Genomic DNA, 19,449 nt, shown 5'->3' with positions numbered 1-19,449 from the left:
AAAAGCAAGAAAGTCCGAGAGTTTAAGGAAGGTGGCCACTCGATCAAGTTTGATACTTTTCAGGATACTCAGATGCTTTGAAGGCTTTGTCTTTTATACAGCAGTTTGACATCGCTTTCGCGGGAGGACGCTATTCAGAGCACTCCAAGATTCGGAGAGCTACCTCTTACCTTAAGGGAAATGCTCGTACTTGGTCGTCCACGCTTCTTTTAACAAGAGTGCGCCAGTTAAATGGCTGAAATTTAAGAAGCTTTTTATTTCTTCTTGGTTGACGCAAGAATATGAACGAGATGTACGAGCTGCTTGGAACCATCTTCGGATGACCAAGAAAGATACAATCAATGCTTATTGTGAAAGATTCTGGAGCTCTTTTCTACCCGCCTCTTCATTCAAGAAGATCTCGTTCAGAGAACAGATTGAGCGGTTTACCTTGGGTCTACCTACGGAGATCACTGCTTGGAACAAAAGTCAGCTTCTATTCAGGAGTTGATGAGTCATGCGAAGCGGGGCTTTGCCATTCACTCTGGCAGTCTGACCTACCCCACAGATGAGGCCATGACACGACGAGCCGAACAAACGTCTGGGAATGAAAGTAGAAAGAAAAAGAGCAACCCAGAGAAAAATGATGCACGACCCAAGCTTACTCCCGAGGAGAGAGCTCGCTTCATCAGAGAGGGGAAGTGCTTTGGATGCGGGGAACAGGGACATATCTCCGCGAAGTGCCCTAATAAGGCACAGAAAGAACAGAATGATAAAGACAACGACAGGTCTGAGAGTTCGAGAGCAGCTGAGGAATGTGGCAGATAAAAAAGCAGAACTGGTACCACATGGCATGGGACCTGCACCGAATCTAATGAATGAAAGTACAAACTTTGCCGCTTTTGGGGCAAAGTGAAGGATCAGGAAGCTCTTTTGAAGGAGCCAAGGCCAAATTCTTTTCACTTGGAATTGGCGGCTCGATTTGGAATTACGTCTGACAGACTGACGCCACAGGCAGAGGTAGTTCGACTGGCACCCGGATGGGATGTTGCCATTACACCGAGCATTGGCAAACTTTGTTTGCAATGACAGGGGTGTTGAGGGCAGGCGAGTGACGTTCTACTCAGGATCCCTTGGTACCACAAGAACTACGCTGTGGTTGACTACCGGGCCGAGAAAGCGACTTTGATAAATGAAGGGCTTAGAGATTGTACTTGATGAACTTCAGTTTCTTACTCATTCTTTTGGGAGAGAACTGAACGCTGGATAAAGGTTGAATATGTTTTGACCTGATCAAAAGAACGCCAAGATTTTTCTCCACACTCATGCCGATTGCTTTTCAGAGGGCCTGAAGATCAAACCATTGATCTGATACCTGGAAGCATGCCACCAAATCGGCCACCTTATCGTGTGAGCCGAGTACAGAATGAAAAGATTATGAACCCAGTGAAAGACCTCTTGGAAAAGGGTCTTGTCCAGCCTACTACTTCACTGTATTGCTCTCCAGTGTTGTTGGTTTTGAAGAAAGACGGATCTTGGAGAATGTGCATCGATTATAGCGCTCTCAACAAAATCACCATCAAGAACACATTTCCGATTCCTAGGATCGATGATATACTTGACAGGTTACAAGGATCCTCGTGCTTTAGCAGGATTGACTTGAAGAGTGGATATCATCAGATCAGGATAGCGCCAGGAGATGTCTACAAGACAGCTTTTCGGACGACTTTTGGGTTATTTGAGTTTTTGGTGATGCCTTTTGGCTTAACCAATGCTCCTGCGACATTTAACCGGATGATGGACAGGATTTTTCGAGAGTACAGGCTATTTGTTGGCACTTTCTTTGACGACATCATTGTTTTCTCCAAGAATGAGGCAGAACACAGAGATCATCTGCTTCAAGTCTTTCAGGCATTACGAGATCACACGTTAGTGATTAATGCAAATAAAAGTGAATTTTTCCTACTAGAGATACACTTTTTGGGACACATTGTGTCAGCAGGAGTGCAAATGGACCCGGCCAAGATAGAGACTATCCGTGATTGGCCCGATTTGAGGAATGTCCATGAAGTTAGAAGCTTCTTGGGACTGTGTTCGTACTACAGGCGGTTCATAGAAAGTTTGTAGAGGTTGCTTCCCCTTTGCATACCTTGACATAGAAAGGAGTACCTTTTTCGTGGCGACCCACAGAGGTGACTGCCTTTCGGACATTGAAAGAGAAATTGACTACGGGACCTATTTTGACTTTGCCCGACTTGCAGAAGTCATTTGAAGCATATTGTGATGCTTGTGGTCGTAGTCTGGGTGCGGTCTTGATGCAAGAAGGCCATGTCATAGCTTACGAGAGCCGTTTGTTCTCTAGGCCGGAGATGACAACACAGATCTATGGGAAAGAGCTTTTGGCGGTTATCCATGCTCTTACTCAGTGGCGGCATTACCTACTCGGAGCGGATTTTATTGTCTTTACAGACCATCAGAGTTTGTGCTACTTCTTGTCACAGAAGAAGCTTTCGGAAAAGCAGATGCGGTGGGCGAACATCTTGTCACAGTTCCACTTCCAGATTGTCCATGTGCAGGGACAGAAGAATGTGGTGGCAGATGCTTTATCTCGGAAACCGTTGGTTCTGGCTGTTTCCGCGATACATCATAGGAGCTTCAAGGGTATGGTCGATCAGTATGCCACAGATACAGATTTTGCAGATATTTTCAGACGGATACGGGATGGGGAGACAATAGATGGATACTCCCTTCGGGAAGGCTACTTGATGAAAAAGACTATGTTGTGCGTTACACAACCGTTGAGGGATAAGGTTATGACTGAATGCCAATGTCCACCTTTTACGGGTCACCATTGCTACCACCATGAAGGGGGTAGAGAGATACTTCTTTGGCCGAGACTCAAAAAGGATGTGGAAGAGTTTGTGCGCAGTTGCTTGGTATGCAAGAAGGTCAAGTTTGACAGGCGTAAGGCACAGGGATTGTTACAGCCTTTACCCATACCCACCCACCCCTGGGAAAGTATTGCAATGGATTTCATTTTTGATCTCCCAAGAGCACAGAATGATCACGATGATTTTCCGATTACATGGCACGTCTGAGACGATTGTCTCCGACAAAGACCCCAGATTTATGAGTTTGTTTTGGAAGGAAATTTGGGAGAACATTGGCACGCAGTTGCAGTTCTCGTCATCGTTCCACTTGCAGACTGACGGGCAATTTGAGATTGCCAATTCAGTGATTTTAGATTTATTGAAGTCTTGTATCTCGGATCAGAAGACTCAATGGGAAAAGAACTTACCTTTGGTGGAATTTGCCTACAATAACACGATACACTCTTCGACGGGGAAGACGCCATGTGAGATTGTTGAAAGTGTTGCGAAGGTTCCATCCTTCCTGAGCTCGAAAGATTAGATATTTGAAGCGGATGAATATTCGCGAGATTTGGATACGGCTTTTGCCAAGGTTCGCGAGACTTTGCAGGAGTCTCAAGAACGACAGAAAAAGGCAGCGGATCGCCATCGTCGCGACTTGAAATTGAAGGAGGATGATTGGGTGCTCTTATCTTACTTTTGAGAAGGCACGCCTATGAAAGAAAAAGGGAAAGGAGAGGCTTTTTCCAAAGCTTAGTATGCGATACTACGGACCTTTCCAGATCACTGACAAGATAAATGATGTCTCCTTCCGATTGAAACTGCCAGATACTTGGAGGATTCATAATGCATTGCATGTGAGTCTCTTGAACCTTGTTAAGGGTGATGTGCCTGATGATGGGGAGCCTGATGAGCAACCCGAAGTGGAAGAAAACGAGGAGATCCTCGTTCCTGAACAGATTTTGGCACATAACGATACGAAGAAAGGTAAAGTCCGAAGGCGGTTCTTGGTTTAGTTCAAGAACTTTCCTGCATTTGATGCGAAGTGGATGGAGGAGGAGGACCTAGCAGATACTCCTCGGATTGTGAAACTTTACCTCGATGTTTTGGTTTAGCATAGTCTACTCCAAACGGAACCCAGAATTCAGCTTGGCCGGAGATCTGGTGCAGTGGGATGCACAAGAGGGGAGTCACTCCGCTCCCTTGTGAACAAATGCCTTGATTTTGATACTAAAGTCACTGATGTCTCTTTGAGCTTCAGGGATACTGAGAGCTGACAATATTTTGCTGGATGACTTTATGAAATGGAATTCCTGATAATGATACTGATTTGTTCTTGACTTCTTTTGGGTACAGGAACTGATAGCCGAAATGACTGCAGCATTTTGGTCTGATTGATCTCGAATAGACATGGTTGCAATAGGGGTTAGTCAATCGGACATCGATGAGGTCCCGATTGGACCTAGATGTGATTGCTAGCTACATTGCCGATAAATCATGGTCTAAGATCCGAATGAATGTTGAATGTCATGTGATGTCTTGTGATGTCTGGTGATGTCCTGTGATGTGATTGTCGATTTTGTACATGTGCTAGATGTGTGTTCCTAGTACGTAGGTACAAACAGTCAGTGTCTGCTAAGACGGTTTATGGCATTTGTCGGTTTTGCAGGCGTAATCGCGGTCGATTACAATGCTTTCAAGAGGGGGGTATGTCACAAAGTGATGACGTGGCGGACAACAGAAACCCTAATTTCCGGAAATCACGAATTTTGTTTTTTTTTATAAAAAAAAAAGAGAAAAGATTCTCTAAGAGAGAGAGAGAACTAATGCTTTTTTTAATAAAAGCTTTTGGGGCTCTGCTTTTGTGCATCCCTTGTATCTTTAAATAAGTGGTGAGGGCTTCACTTCCCAGAGCATCTGGACGCAGAGTCTGAGAGTGAAACCCTAACCGCTCTCTTGTACTTTGATGATTGATTAATATAAAAAGAAATACCGAAAGGGGCGCCAGTTTTTGGGGCCAATATCTCTAGGCACGGAACTCCACCGGGCCAGTGCAAATCTATTGTGATCTGTGAATTGTTTTGAAGTGGTTATTTGGTGCTGTCGCGATTGATTCTTGACTTGGAGTGTCCAAATCTGTTACATGGGGTTCTTGAGGTTCTTGCGGGTCTTGAGGTTCTTGAGTTTCTTGAGGGTCTTCTTTTGCTTGCAATCTGTGTTTGAGAAGGATCTTCTCTTCACCCGAGTTCTACTCTTTTCCGCGGGCGCACCCCTTGGCGGCCTTGCGCTCACACCAAGGTTGCTTTTCCCACGTGACGTCAAGTGGCCAGCCGCTAAGTGCACGGTCCGCTCTCAATGAGTGAAAAGAGACACAAGGGGAGGCTGGACAAGCCCTTCTTTCTTGGCATTCCTGTCACTCTTCAAAAACACAATTAGGAATCGACACGCCCAAGTTCGTGCGACCGCAACAAGCAAAACAATTCTTGTGATTCTTGTGGTTCTTTCCTTGAGTGATACAGAACACTGCCAAAGCTCTGATACCAATGTTAGGTGCAGCGGAATGAATGTTTGCGCTTTGCTCAAGATGAGTGCTCCGAACTGTGCTCAAGGTTCCTTTTGTTCTTATGGAAGGTAGAGCCTTCCGTTCTTAATGAGAGAATGCTATGATCACAAACAAAGTGAATGGACACTGTGCGTGCAAGTGTATGAGACTGAGAGATAGAGAGAGAATACGACACCAGAGACGACGTAAAACCCTCCTCCGAAGGCCCCACTCTCGTCGGCGAGAGTGGCCTACTTATGATTGCACAATCTGGTACAATGGGAATGCATGTGACTGATGCAAGTCTAGGCTATGTCGGCGATGACGACGCAGATGACGACACCGACCTAAGGGCTGAAATCTGCAATCTTTTATCTTTTGTCCAGAAAGAAATCTGTTACAGTCCAAAAACGCTGATTTTGGGGGCTGTTTCTGTAGGTCTTTGTCGTTGAAAATCTGCAGGTTTTGGGGCTGAAAACTAAGGTTCTTAAAGGCTGAAAACTGCTGGTCTTTCCGGGCTGAATCTGCTACTCTTTAGGGCTGAAGCTTGATATGACCAAAAACGCTAGGTGCTGGGGTTGGTATCGGTGAAGATCTAATGCAAACACGCTAGCTGAGGATCTTGAGAAATGCTAGGTGCTGAAGCTCCAAAAACGCTAGGTATGATGTTTCTGTTGCCGACGACAAGGGCTGAAAACGCTGATGTTTGCAGTTTTGCCGGCGATGGAACTTTGCAAAAACTGTAGGGATGAGAGGATTTGCTGGCGATGATGCAAAACGCTAGGGCTGAGTCTTGCTTGGAGGGAAGTCCACCAAGGGGTCTTGTTGAGAAGTTGCCTGTTGAGCTTGGCTCCTGTTGCCTCTTCTGCCAAATAGTGCTAGTCTACGTTTGCTTATATACAAACTTACTCAATTTGCTCTACCTACTTTCCAACAAAAGTCACTTAAAAATAATAAGTGAAAAATGTCAAAAATAGGTAAAATAGGCTAAATGCACTGGAAAATTCCCCTGAAGGATTCTGATGGGAATGCCTATGATCATGCTGTGTGTAACCAGAGGATATGCATCTACACTAAGTGTTTGGGCATGCACGGTCTACGAATAGACTCACAAAAGTGCCAGATCACTGCTAAATCTAGACTGATTGGATTGACTGAACCCTTGTCGTGCTGTAGCTTGTCCACGGACACATAGGTTTGGATGTGTCACTGTTAGGTGCAGCGGAATGAAGGTTGTATTTTCTCAAGATTAGTGATCTTTATTGCTCAAGGTTCCTTTTAGTTCTTAGGGAAAGAGAGAGCTTTCCGTCTTATGGAGAGTGCTATGATCACGAACAAAGTGAGTGGATATTGTGCTTGCAAGTGAATGAGACTGAGAGAAGGAGAGAAAAGAGATACAACACCGAGAGGTTATAAAACTCTCCTCCGAAGGCCCCACTCTCGTCGGCGAGAGTGGTCTAACTTTGATTGCACAAAGGTGTACAATGCGAATGCAATGGACTGATGCAATGGGACTATGCCGATGACGACGACGGTGATGACGACAACGACTTAGGCTGAAATATCTGACCTTCTAATCGCTGAATTTCATGGCTGTTTCGGTGGCGGAAAATGACTGTTTACTGTTGTCCTTATGGCTGAAAATGAACGGCTTTGTCGGGGGTCATGCTGAAGATGAAAACGCTGAACTGTTGGTACTGCTGAAAACGCTGATATTGCAGGTCTATCAATGCTGAAAAAACGCTGGAATGGCAGTGCTTTCCATGCGAGAAAAACGCTGAAATGCCGAATTCTCCTATCGTTAGTGGCTGGCTGAAATCGCTGGAAAAAGGCTGAGACTGGCGTTAGTAAAGACGCTAATGGCTGGGGGTTATTGGTCGCGGGAAAGACGCCAAGAACTGAGGTGGGGAGTGGCGATGGCCTGCTGTGAAGAAAACGCCAAGTCTGCAAGAGGTTAGGCGATGATATTTGCTGGGGGTGCTGAGGGGGGGGTACTGCTGAGAAGTTGCCGGTTCAGCGGGAAGCCCCTGCTGCCTCTTCTGCCAGAAAGTGCTAACTTGGGTTTGCTTATATATTAACTTAGCAAAATTGCCCCACCTACTTTTGTTGGAAAGTCACTTAAAAATAATAAGTGAAAATAACCAAAAATAGGAAAATAGGCTAAATGCACTGGAAAATTCCCCTGACTGAATCTGTTGGATTCTGAAGGGAATACTGATGATCATGCTGTGTGCAACCGGAGGATATGCATCTATGCTAAGTGACTGGGCATGCACGTTCTACGAATAGACTCACAAAAGTGCCAGATCACTGCTAATATAGACTTGAGTGAACGGACTGAACCCTGTTGTGGTGTAGCTTGTCCACGAACACATAGGGTTGGGATGTGTCATGTGACACCCCCTTCTTTTCAAAGTGAGGTACTGGTACCGAACTGTATGGCGTCGAGGGAGATCGCCAACAGCATCCGGAATCCTTGAAGGGATTCTTCGCTGGCCCACTTTGATGTGTGGGTCGTGCGGTACTTGAACTTCATAAAAGTCTGCAACGCTTGCTTCTTTGGGCCGCGCCGAAAGCGACACAAAGTCTTCTGTGGCTCCTTCGATGCGTCAACTTCGTCGAGTATCCTGCTTCTTTCGTCTTCAAGAATCTCCATGGCTGAAAATTCCTGAAACCATCTCCAACACAAAACCATGAACATACCCATTCCATGTAAAGTGAAGGAAAAAAATATTGTCTTCTCTAAAGACTGTGTATGCAATGTCGATGAACATAAGACGGAGTGACAACCCGTTCATCAAACACATGCAAACAATGAATCTTTTCTGTTTGATCGAAATCAATCAACTGTGGCAAATCACAATGGAAAAGCCCATGCTTGGTGCTCATACTATCATGTGCTCTTTCGGAAACCGTGTCATGCCAAGGAAGAGACATGGAATGTGACTTCCGTACATACAAACTTTTCAGCTTTTCATGAAGAATCCGCATACATTCGTGCTCATCCATGAGAGAAACGTGCTCAACATACAATATGTCATGCCTAGGAAAAGGGATCACATAACGATGCTGACTAAAATACAGGAAACCGTCACGAATGAAACACTACACACAATACTTCCTGTGAGGGTTCTTTGGACCAAGGCTCGAGAGCCAAGATCGGTTCTTTGGGATCTATCGAATCTTTTGGTGGGGGATCTGTGGACCTCGACTTGAAAGCCAAGATCGATTCTACAACGAGGTTAGCGTCGCTAGAAAAAGCATCAACTAACACATCATTCTTGTGAACAATCACATCTTCTTCATGCAACTCATCATGCTTGTGAGAAATCACATCTTGATCATGCAAATCATCATGCTTGTCATTGTCATCCAAATCATTGGCATCCAAATCATCATGCTTATCATTGTCATTCAAATCATCATGCAAATCATTATCATTCAATTCATCATGCTTCTCATCATCATGCAAATCCTGTGTGTCATGCTGTGCAGAAAGAGAGACTGAGAGAATATCCTTATCCCGAATCCTTTCAATCTTGTCCTGCATATTAGCAATGAGAGATGGAGAAGGAACAATGTCCTCTCCATGAATGATAATGGGAGAATCGCTTTTGGCATTGAGAGTGAAGGTGTTAGTCTCCCAATCAATGAGAGGGTTATTATCACAAAACCATCGAATGCCCAAAATCATATCACATCCTGAGAGAGGAGAAACAACAAATCTTCTAGTGAAGGCAGCTTTTTGAATTGCAAACAACACATCAAGGCATTCCTCCGTGATGAGAGCGTCCATACCGGGAAGAAAGCAAGAGACCTCCATAGGAGATCTCGAACTAACTTCGAGGCGGGCTCTCTCAACAAGAGAGGGACTGATCACATCATGCATACTACCTGGGTCAAACAATATGACAAAACGGTGCCCCGACGTACGACCATAACATTTAATGAGAGAATTATCAATGGAAGGGTCCTGAGAAACTTTGGGCACACCCGTGTTATCATTCATTGCATTGACAGATGTAGTGGGTGCTGTGGGTTCTTTAGATTCATTCAATTCAAGCTTAGGACATGTTCGTTTTATGTCACCCTTAATGTGACAATGAAAACAACGACCTTCCTTAGAATACGTGCTTTGTTCTTCCGAAGCGATGTAACCTCCTACAATTCCTTGTGCTACCTTTTCATCTGGAGTAAGCTTAGGTTTAGCAGTTGTGTTAGCCTTACCCTTAGATTCTTTGGAAGAATTCTTTGATGAGAGACTGTTGGAAGATTGGTTAGAAGAGTTATCATTCTTACCGTTCTGAGGGTTCTGAGAAGTCTGCGAGGTACTTGTGGAAGTCTTGTTCTCCTTAGGCTTTCCCTTGTTGTGCTTTATCTCCTGTGCGAGAGCAATCGCCACCGCCTTGTTGAGATCGATTGGATCGAATACCTCGACATCGTACTTGATATACTCGTCCAATCCAAAGAGAAAAGCCTCTTTGCGCTCATCATCCGACATGCGTAGTTGGGTACCTAGTTGCAAAACACGATTAGAAAAAGACATAATTGGCATACCATTTTGCTTGAGAGCACGCCAATCGTCCTTCAATTGTGCAAGGTACTAAGGTGGCATAAACCGCGCCTTGAGCTTGTCTTGGAAATCAGCTCAACTAAAAGAGGGGCGTGAAATCGTCGGCTGCCTCTAAGTGCGCGGCTAACTGTGCCTCTTGCCATGCGTGGTACAAATTGATGGCATCACCGGCAAGGTACATAGCTGCCGTCAAAACTTTGCTATTTTCTGTTTTCTTAGTTGTCGCAAAATAAGCATTAAATTGATGCAACCAAGAATGAATCACCGTAGCATCCATCTTACCATCATACTTACTGGAAGTCAACTTTTCTGTGGCTGGATGGTTGGAATCCGCATCGTGGCTTGCGCCACTTGATGAACTTCCACGATCTTTGGGTGGTTCGGTCTTCGAGGCTAGAATGTGGGAAATAAACTCTTGATTGCGAATCTCCCTTTGAGCTTCACGCTCGGCGTCCCTTTCTGCTTTGTGTTCATTTCGTTCATCGCGCTCGCGTTCGAGAGCAAGTCGATTTTCTTCTTGTTTTGCGGCAAGTTTTGTGTTTCTTTCATCGCGCTCACGTTCCTGAGCAAGGCGACTTGCTTCTTGTCTATCCATCATGGCCATCATCTGCTTGACCATTTCCTCCATAGGGTTTGGTGCACTTGGTGGCTTAGATGGCGAAGGGGTGGGTTGAAGAAATCATCTCCGGGTGGGGACGAGTCTTCGTCGCCTCTCTCATGCTCATCACCTGTATGCGAAGTATCCATTCCGCATCGGGTGACGACCCATGCACTATAATCTTGGGTTCTTAAGCTCGTGAGGAACTTGGGTTCTTGAGGGTCTTGAGGTTCTTGAGGTCCTTGATTCGTGAGAATCTTGGGTTCATGAGGATCTTGAGGTTCTTGAGGTGTTCTTTTGCTTGCAAATCGTGTTGGAGAAGGATCTTCTCTTCACCCGAGTTCTACTCCTTTCTGCGGGCGCACCCCTTGGCGGCCTTGTGCTCACACCAAGGTTGCTTTTTCCCACCTCACGTCGATTGGCCGGCCGCCAAGTGCACGGTCCGCTCTCAATGAGTGAAAAGAGACACAAGGGGAGGCTGGACAAGCCCTTCTTTCTTGGGATTCCTGTCACTCGTCAACAAAACATGATTAGGAATCGCCACGTTCAAGCGAACTTGGGTTCGTGCGACCGCAACAAGCAAAAAAATTTCTTGTGGTTCTTTCCTTGAGTAATGCAGAACACTTCCAAAGCTCTGATACCAATGTTAGGTGCAGCGGAATGAATGTTGTATTTTCTCAAGATTAGTGATCTTTATTGCTCAAGGTTCCTTTTAGTTCTTAGGGAAAGAGAGAGCTTTCCGTCTTATGGAGAGTGCTATGATCACGAACAAAGTGAGTGGATATTGTGCGTGCAAGTGAATGAGACTGAGAGAAGGAGAGAAAAGAGATACGACACCGAGAGGTTTGTAAAACCTTCCTCCGAAGGCCCCACTCTCGTCGGCGAGAGTGGTCTAACTTTGATTGCACAAAGGTGTACAATGCGAATGCAATGGGACTATGCCGATGATGACGACGGTGATGACGACGACGACTTAGGCTGAAATCTGTGATCTTCTAATCGCTGAATTTCATGGCTGTTTCGGTGGCTGAAAATGACTGTTTACTGATGTCCTTATGGCTGAAAATGAACGGCTTTGTCGGGGGTCATGCTGAAGATGAAAACGCTGAACTGTTGTACTACTGAAAACGCTGATATTGCAGGTCTATCAATGCTGAAAAAACGCTGGAATGGCAGTGCTTTTCATGCTAGAAAAACGCTGAAATGCCGAATTCTCCTAGCGTTAGTGGCTGGCTGAAACCGCTGGAAAAAGGCTGAGGCTGGCGTTAGTAAAAACGCTAATGGCTGGGGGTTATTGGTCGCGGGAAAGACGCCAAGAACTGAGGTGGGGAGTGGCGATGGCCTGCTGTGAAGAAAACGCCAAGTCTGCAAGAGGCTAGGCGATGGTATCTGCCGGGGGTGCTGAGGGGGGGGGGGTATTGCTGAGAAGTTGCCTGTTGAGCGGGAAGCTCCTGCTGCCTCTTCTGCCAAAAAGTGCTAACTTGGGTTTGCTTATATATTAACTTAGCAAAATTGCCCTACCTACTCTTGTTGGAAAGTCACTTAATAATAATAAGTGAAAATAACCAAAAATAGGAAAATAGGCTAAATGCACTGGAAAATTCCCCTGACTGAATCTGTTGGATTCTGAAGGGAATACTGATGATCATGCTGTGTGCAACCGGAGGATATGCATCTATGCTAAGTGACTGGGCAAGCACGGTCTACGAATAGACTCACAAAAGTGCCAGATCACTGCTAATATAGACTTGACTTAACGGACTGAACCCTGCTGTGGTGTAGCTTGTCCACGGACACATAGGGTTGGGATGTGTCACGTGACATTCACGTGACACTTCATCTTTATATTGACATGGTTTGCAAACCTTATGCACTAATAAGATGGACCTGTTGTCGAGGAACATACATTACTATGCATTCCCCTAATGTTCGGAATAAGCTCCATAGCCCCTTCAATATATGTAAGGACCAACGAGTTGTCTTCAATGATAATGTAACTGTCATAGGGCCTCAAATCACATTGCAAATCACAAGAAGCCACATGCTTAGTAGACCGTAGCATGAATGCCAATGATCCAAACACGCTCCAAACACTGTAGGATTGTGAATTTCCTTCCAAATTCATAAAACTCTGATCCTAGGAGTTTTGAACAATAAGCGTTTGCTCAACCTTTGATGTCATTAGAGCAGAATCTTATGTCATCTCCAAATGGACAAAGGCTAATGAATTTGCAAGTTTGCAGTCGACCAAGATTCTCCTCAGCACATAGTCTTAGGGGATGGGGGGACGGGGCCTAGGGACGAGGGGATGCCAACCCATGTCCGAGACGGCCAGACGTTGCGTGAGACTGGGGGGACGTCCATGGGATGGTAGGCGATTGGGGATGCAAAACAGGATAATTTTGGCCCAAAGCCACAGTGTTGCCACCCACCATTTGCTGTATAAGGGAGCTCCCTCCCAACATTGACACACACACACACACCCCCTCCACCTATGAGTGCTCAAGCTTGAAGCTTCCTCTCCTATTATTTGCGAAATCTCTGTCTCGAGTCTCTATATGTAGTACATATATAGCTCAAAAATAAAAAAAAGTTTTTTTTTGTTGACGTATTTTGCCTCGTTTCCTAACTTCGTCGTCTTAGTCTTGACCACTTTATGTGGCCTCATTCCTTGCTTGATGCTACTTTGCTTTTGCCAATAGGACATTTTCTTGAGTAATTTTCTTTTGGCCATGATGATTGTAATGTCTTTGACAACATGAACTCCAAGATTTGATCGGAATTAGAACTCCAATGTTATGGCATAGCACCACCAACTTGAAGACCAGGTCTCGAGTGAGAGGCAGATTGAAACAACTCTCTATGACAAAGTGGAAGCAGATCTCGACCAACTCCTCAAAAGTGCAAAAACACAACGGAATGAGATGTCACTGACAAAACGGTTGCAAGTTGCCCTATTGCTTGTTGAAAATCAGTCCTCCAGATGAGCGAATCTACGAGCCGTCGACCACACTAGTTGTCGGAAAGCCTAGAATTTGATTTCAGTTGGAACAAGCTTTGTAGCGTAATACCATGTTAGAATGGTTGTTGAAGATGGATAGAAACGTCTTAAACGGGTTGTATAGACTGATGACATGGCACATGGGACATTGTAATCGCTTGCCGGATAAATGACTCACGGAATCTTGTAAATTGCAATTGAATACTTGAAAACAACTAAAAAGTTTACACTTGCACTTGTAGACGGCACGAGAGCGGCGGAGTTCCGCTCTACAGAGTATTGCCCCTCAAGTCAAGCGCCCCGCGTGGAATTTGTTTATCTGTTAATCCAGAATCTTACAAGTGTGCGACCATTCGCTCACAACTCAGTGTCATGAGGAGGTGTATTTTTCGTGTTGCCTTCTTTTAAATATGTACTACATATTTTTATTTATTTTCTTTTTACTTGTTTTCCTCGGAACCCTTGAAAAGGTGCAAGTGGACATTGCATGGCTAGTGTGATTGGTCAGTTTGGGATTGGACGGGCCAGTCTTAGCGTAGGAACTAGCCTGGCCCTTTGTGAGCCTCTAGCACCAGGCACACTTGCATACCCTCTCTTGCACAAGAACAATCATTTCATCATGCAGTCATTTTACCGCGTGAACCACCTCCTATAAGTCATTTTATTAAAAGTGATTTTTGGAAATTTTTTTGTAAGTTTGTTGGAAAAGTAGGTAGGGCAAATTGCTAAAGATCTATAAAAGAAACCCATTGGGCACTCAGTAGAAGCAGAAGATGCAAGGACACAAGGAGGCAGGCACCCAGCAGTCAGGCAGCACCTCAGCAGGAGCCCTAGCGTTTTCTCAAGAAGAAGAAGATCAGCGTTTTCAGCCATTACCACCAACATTTCAGTTTTCAGCTTTAGCCTCGCGAGAACCCGCTCCCACCTGGTTGCAGATCCTCGCCAAATTCCCCATCTAGTCCGAGATCAGCCTAGCGTTTTCAGAATTCAGCCAGATCAGCCGGTGTTTTTGCATTTCAGCATTAGTGCGACTCGGCAGTTGCAGATCCAAGCTGCAGTGCCGCCACAGTAGTAGAAGATCCCCAGCAGAGCATCTAGCGTTTTCCGTTTTTAGCGTTGACACCGTCATCGTCGACACCATTGTGGACATCGTCATCGTCATCGAAATCCCTATCTCAACGACGATACCTTCGTCATCGTCATCGCAGATCCCGGACTTGACGACAACACCTTCGTCGCCATCGTCGCAATCCCGGACTTGACTACGACACCATCGTCGTCATCATCACAGTCACCATCGTCGTTGTCGTCGACATCATTGTCATCGACATAGACCGGCAGTACCCGTCGTCGACATCATCGTCATCGACATAGACTAGCAGTACTCGTCGTCGACATCATCGTCTTCGACACAGAACCGTCGTCGACTTCACCGTCTTCGACACAAAACCGTCGTCGACTTCACCGTCTTCGAAACAGTACCGTCGTTGACTTCATCGTTGTTGACAAAGACCCTTAGTACCTCGTCGACGACTTCATCATCTTCGACATAGACCTCGTCGTCGACCTCCCCGTCTTCGACATAGAATCCGCAGCACCCGTCGTCAACATCATTGTCATCAACACAGACCCATCAGTACTCGTCGTCGACATCATCGTCTTCGACGTAGAACCGTTGTCGACTTCACTGTCTTCGACATAGAACTGTCGTTGACTTCACTGTCTTCGACACAGTACCGTTGTCGACTTCGTCGTCATCAACAAAGACCCTTAGTACCTCGTCGTCGACTTCATCGTCTTCGACATAGACCTCGTCATGGACCTCCCCGTCTTCGACATAGAACCCGCAGTACCCGTCGTTGACATCATCATCTTCAACATAGAACCTCAATACCCCTTCAGTACCTCAGTACCCAGCAACAATAGCATCAATACCCGTTAGCATGAGCATCTCAACATTTAGTCATTGTAGCACCATTGTGCAAGAATAAAGAAAGTACTTGCTCTAGCAACAGAGCAAGGGGGCCCTTGAGGGTTGGGACCCGACATCCCTATGTCGTCTCTTTTCTCTCTCTCGTCTCTCTCTTTCTTTCAATTCAGTTCAGTTCTTTCAAGTGAAGTAAAGTGTCCCTTGTGTTTGTGTGCGGAGTACTATATCCGAGCAAATCCTTATTCTCTTCTGCTGCACCTGACAATATTAATGTGCTGCAAGTAGATCTTGAGCAAAAAGCCAATGGACCAAGGATACCTCTCTTGTATATATGCATAGTCGAGGACGACTATGATTTCAAGGTCGAGGTAATGTCACCAAATTTCATTTTTGGTCTACTAAAATGATTTTCTCTCTCTAGAATTGGCCATGCTTGTGAGAAAATAAAACATAGTATAAGGGGTAATAATGTGATATGGGAGGTAAAATGTATTCTGAGACTTGAGAGTTCCAGAAGGTGAGTGCATTTTATTGATGTGCCAAAAGAGTTCGATAAGGATTCAATCGAGATTTTACGGGATGAAAACGAGACATTTACGAGTCCAAAAGAGTTCGAAACAGACCGCGAAAGCCGGCGAATATGCAAACCTAAAGATATGTGGAGATAAGGGATGTGGTCCACAAGCTTCCCATGCAAGAGAGAAGGTAAAAGAAGTTCTAAAGATAGAAAAAGGACCTAGTGTGATAACTCAAAAAAAAGGAGTTACTTAAAACATGGGATGTGTGTCTTACTGGAAATAGCGAGACGAACAACTTTCATGTTCAGAGTCCTTCCATTTGAGGACGGCAAAAGGGAGATTTTTTCGTTTTTCTGCGAAACTGCTTTGGAGAGAGCAGAGGTACATCTGTCTTCTGGGCACTTGAAGCTCCATGCGATCCTCAGTCTAAGGAAAGGTCTCGTTGCTCTTCTCAATGTTCTCTCTCTCTCTCTCTCTCTCTCTCTCTCTCTCTCTCTCTCTCTCGCGCGCGCGTGCGCGCGCACGCACGAGTCTCCATGGCTAATATTGCTTATACCAATTAACAAGAGAACAGATTGTTACTTCTTAATGCTTATGTATTCCTCTTTTCCAACCTGAGTTCTTACTTAATCTATGTAAGTCTTATCTCTTGCGAGGTGTTTAAGGCCTTGAGATAAAGTCCTACGAGTTAATTGTAGATCAAGTCTATTCACAAGATGTTGTCGAACTCTAGAGTCTCCATCTCTCTAATTCGATTAGCGGGAAGTGTGATTAGCATTGTAAGTAATCAAATGCTCTTCGATTGAAGAGAACAGTCAATACAAAGTCCTCTGAGGGGGGGGGGGGGGGGTCGGCTCTTGCCCTCAACTGGTGTCGAATCAAATTCACTCTTTGTGTAATTGTGTTTCAATTCATGTGTGCATGCGTGATTGAATCTTGATGAAATTATGCATGTTTTTGGAAATGTTATGCTACAACGCGCTTAGTTATACACAAAGTGATTGATTTATAAATTAGTCTCCATTTTTCCGCTGGTATATTGCCGTTACTCAGACACGTGTAGCGATTATATGTTGCAAATTCATGTCAAATCTCCATTTCCCTCCTGTTATATCGCCAATATTCTGACACATGTAGGCTTGTAGCGATTATATGTTGCAAATTCATGTTAAATATGAGTGTCTCATGGGAACCTTTTTGAAGTGTTTCTGCTATTTTTTCTTTCTTCTTGCTCAAAAAATTTTGCAATCATTTTAGTGCCATGCCAGTCCTCCTAGTCTTCTAAAGTGTATGTGCACGCCCACATGTCTTGAACTTTAGTTGAAGACCAGACAAGAGTGGTCAATTATGACACCCATGTGCGATCTTGGATGTAAGAAAGTGGGGGTAACATTGGAGTTCAGTTGAGTAAAGAATCATAATTGTATGAGACACTTATAATCAACTGCTCTCTAGGGCTGTAGACGTTTCTGTCCCTAATGGAACTTGACTCCTTTGATTTCACTGGTTCTAACCTTAACTAGTTTTGGCTACATTTTTTGACCTTACAGCTCTTATCTATGAGGTGTTTTGTGTAAGTCTCTGTCTTGTGTGTGTGTGTGTGCACGCCTCTATTTCAGTCCTTTCATATGCATATGCTGTCTATGTAACTTACTCTGATTCTGACACAAATGCAGTCCACTTTTGGGCGCCAACTTTTAAATGGGGCATCAGTATAGCGAATGTTGCTGATTTTGCCAAGCCACCAGAAAAGATATCGTATCCGCAGCAAATTGGTAGGATTATCAAGAAAGAAAAAAAAAAACATTTTTGTGTTTGTTGTACTCATGCGCCAAATCCTTGACTTTGCATAAGATATGTGCATCTGATTCTGTGAGAAAGTGAGAAGTCTATTGATGCCACATTTGTGCATTGCAGCTGTGACTGCTACAGGAGTGATTTGGTCTCGATATAGCACTGTCATTACGCCGGTAAATATCTCTGGCCTTTTCTTTTCCCTCTAAATTTTCTGATGATGGCTGTGATCTTAATATGCTGAAGGACACAAGACTTTTTTTTTCTTATTAGTAAATTGTCTCTTTACTCACAGTCTATGAGATATGCGAGTCTTTGATTCTCTTACTCTTGAGGGGCTAGCTTTTACTGTCACTTGGCTTGTTTTTTAATCAAAGTTTGATTGTTGCAAGTGGTGTTACTTGTGAAATAGATTGACATTTTGAAGACTACTAAAACAAAGTACACCCTTCACACTTCCTATCAATACAACTTATACTTTCGTTTGAATTATAATTGGTCTGCCAAATCTAGGGCTAAGTGGAGAGTAATTATTTTCAAGCTTTTAACCAAAGCTTGAAGCTCAATGGAACTGCAAAAGTAAGTTTTTGTTTGTAGGGCTATACTCAGAGGTCTGTGGCTCTTAAAACCTTAGGAACTGTGAGCTACTTAGCATGATAAACAGATAAGTATCTTGGTGTAGACCAATTGTCCAAAAGCTATTAACACAATAGATTGAATAGCAACCTTTTTTGCGTAGGGACTGAAAAAGGGGTAGAGGGAGGGAGGGAGGGGGGAAAGGGTGGGGGAGAGGAGATGAGACTTAGGAGGCATGCATTTACTTTGGGCAGCGATAACTGGACATCAATTTATCGGTTTGAAACAGTTCAAGGTTAGGCGTATACTTATGATGGAATGTTGGTATTGGCTCTCTTTTGATTCTCTAGGAATTTAAACTACCAAACGCCCACCTCGCCCAAGAGTGGCAGCACTTTGTGACTGGCTCAGATCTCCAGTGCTAGGGACTGAAAAAGGGGTAGGAGGAGGGAGGGAGGGAGGGAGGGGGGAAAGGGTGGGGGAGAGGAGATGAGACTTAGGAGGCATGCATTTACTTTGGGCAGTGATAACTGGACATCAATTTATCGGTCTGAAACAGTTCAAGGTTAGGCGTATACTTATGATGGAATGTTGGTATTGGCTCTCTTTTGATTCTCTAGGAATTTAAACTACCAAACGCCCACCTCGCCCAAGAGTGGCAGCACTTTGTGACTGGCTCAGATCTCCAGCGCTACGATGAGATAGACTACTTAGTACCCATGTTCTCAAATGAGCAGCCACTATTACTGTCACAAACTGATGACGTCTCAAGCCACTGAAGAACAGAGCCAACCTGGAGATCCCGGCCGAGGGGCCTAAACCTCAAGAAGCAGTAGCAAAAGAAGAAGTCCTACCAACTTATGGGACCCGTCCGATGGGGCCTAGGGGACCTAAAGCCATTGAAACTAAAGCGGGACACACACACACACACACACACACACACACACACACACACAAAAAGCGTAGATGTTGATGATGCGGCAACTGTACGGACATCCCGAAAAACGCGCTGACATGTTGATGTGGCAGCCTGTACGGATTTCTGTGATTTATGTTGGCAGTTTTCAG

General features: G+C 44.7%; 1 protein-coding gene across 1 annotated transcript in view; it reads left to right on the top strand.

Moving 5' to 3' along the window:
• LOC147449816 (mitochondrial pyruvate carrier 4-like) overlaps window positions 1-19,449 on the top strand; it is a 62,056-nt gene that overhangs the window by 7,460 nt on the left and 35,147 nt on the right. The window contains exons 2-3 of the mRNA XM_086522178.1: window positions 17,688-17,786; window positions 17,929-17,981. Of these exons, the coding sequence (XP_086378304.1) occupies window positions 17,688-17,786; window positions 17,929-17,981 (152 nt within the window). The remainder of the gene's footprint in view (window positions 1-17,687; window positions 17,787-17,928; window positions 17,982-19,449) is intronic.

Source organism: Adiantum capillus-veneris, chromosome 10, assembly GCF_014529385.1.
Source record: "Adiantum capillus-veneris isolate H3 chromosome 10, ASM1452938v2, whole genome shotgun sequence".
NCBI classification, from domain to species: domain Eukaryota; kingdom Viridiplantae; phylum Streptophyta; class Polypodiopsida; order Polypodiales; family Pteridaceae; genus Adiantum; species Adiantum capillus-veneris.
The sequence above is the reverse complement of the archived record's forward strand: the minus strand, read 5'-3'. Positions and strand labels throughout refer to the sequence as shown.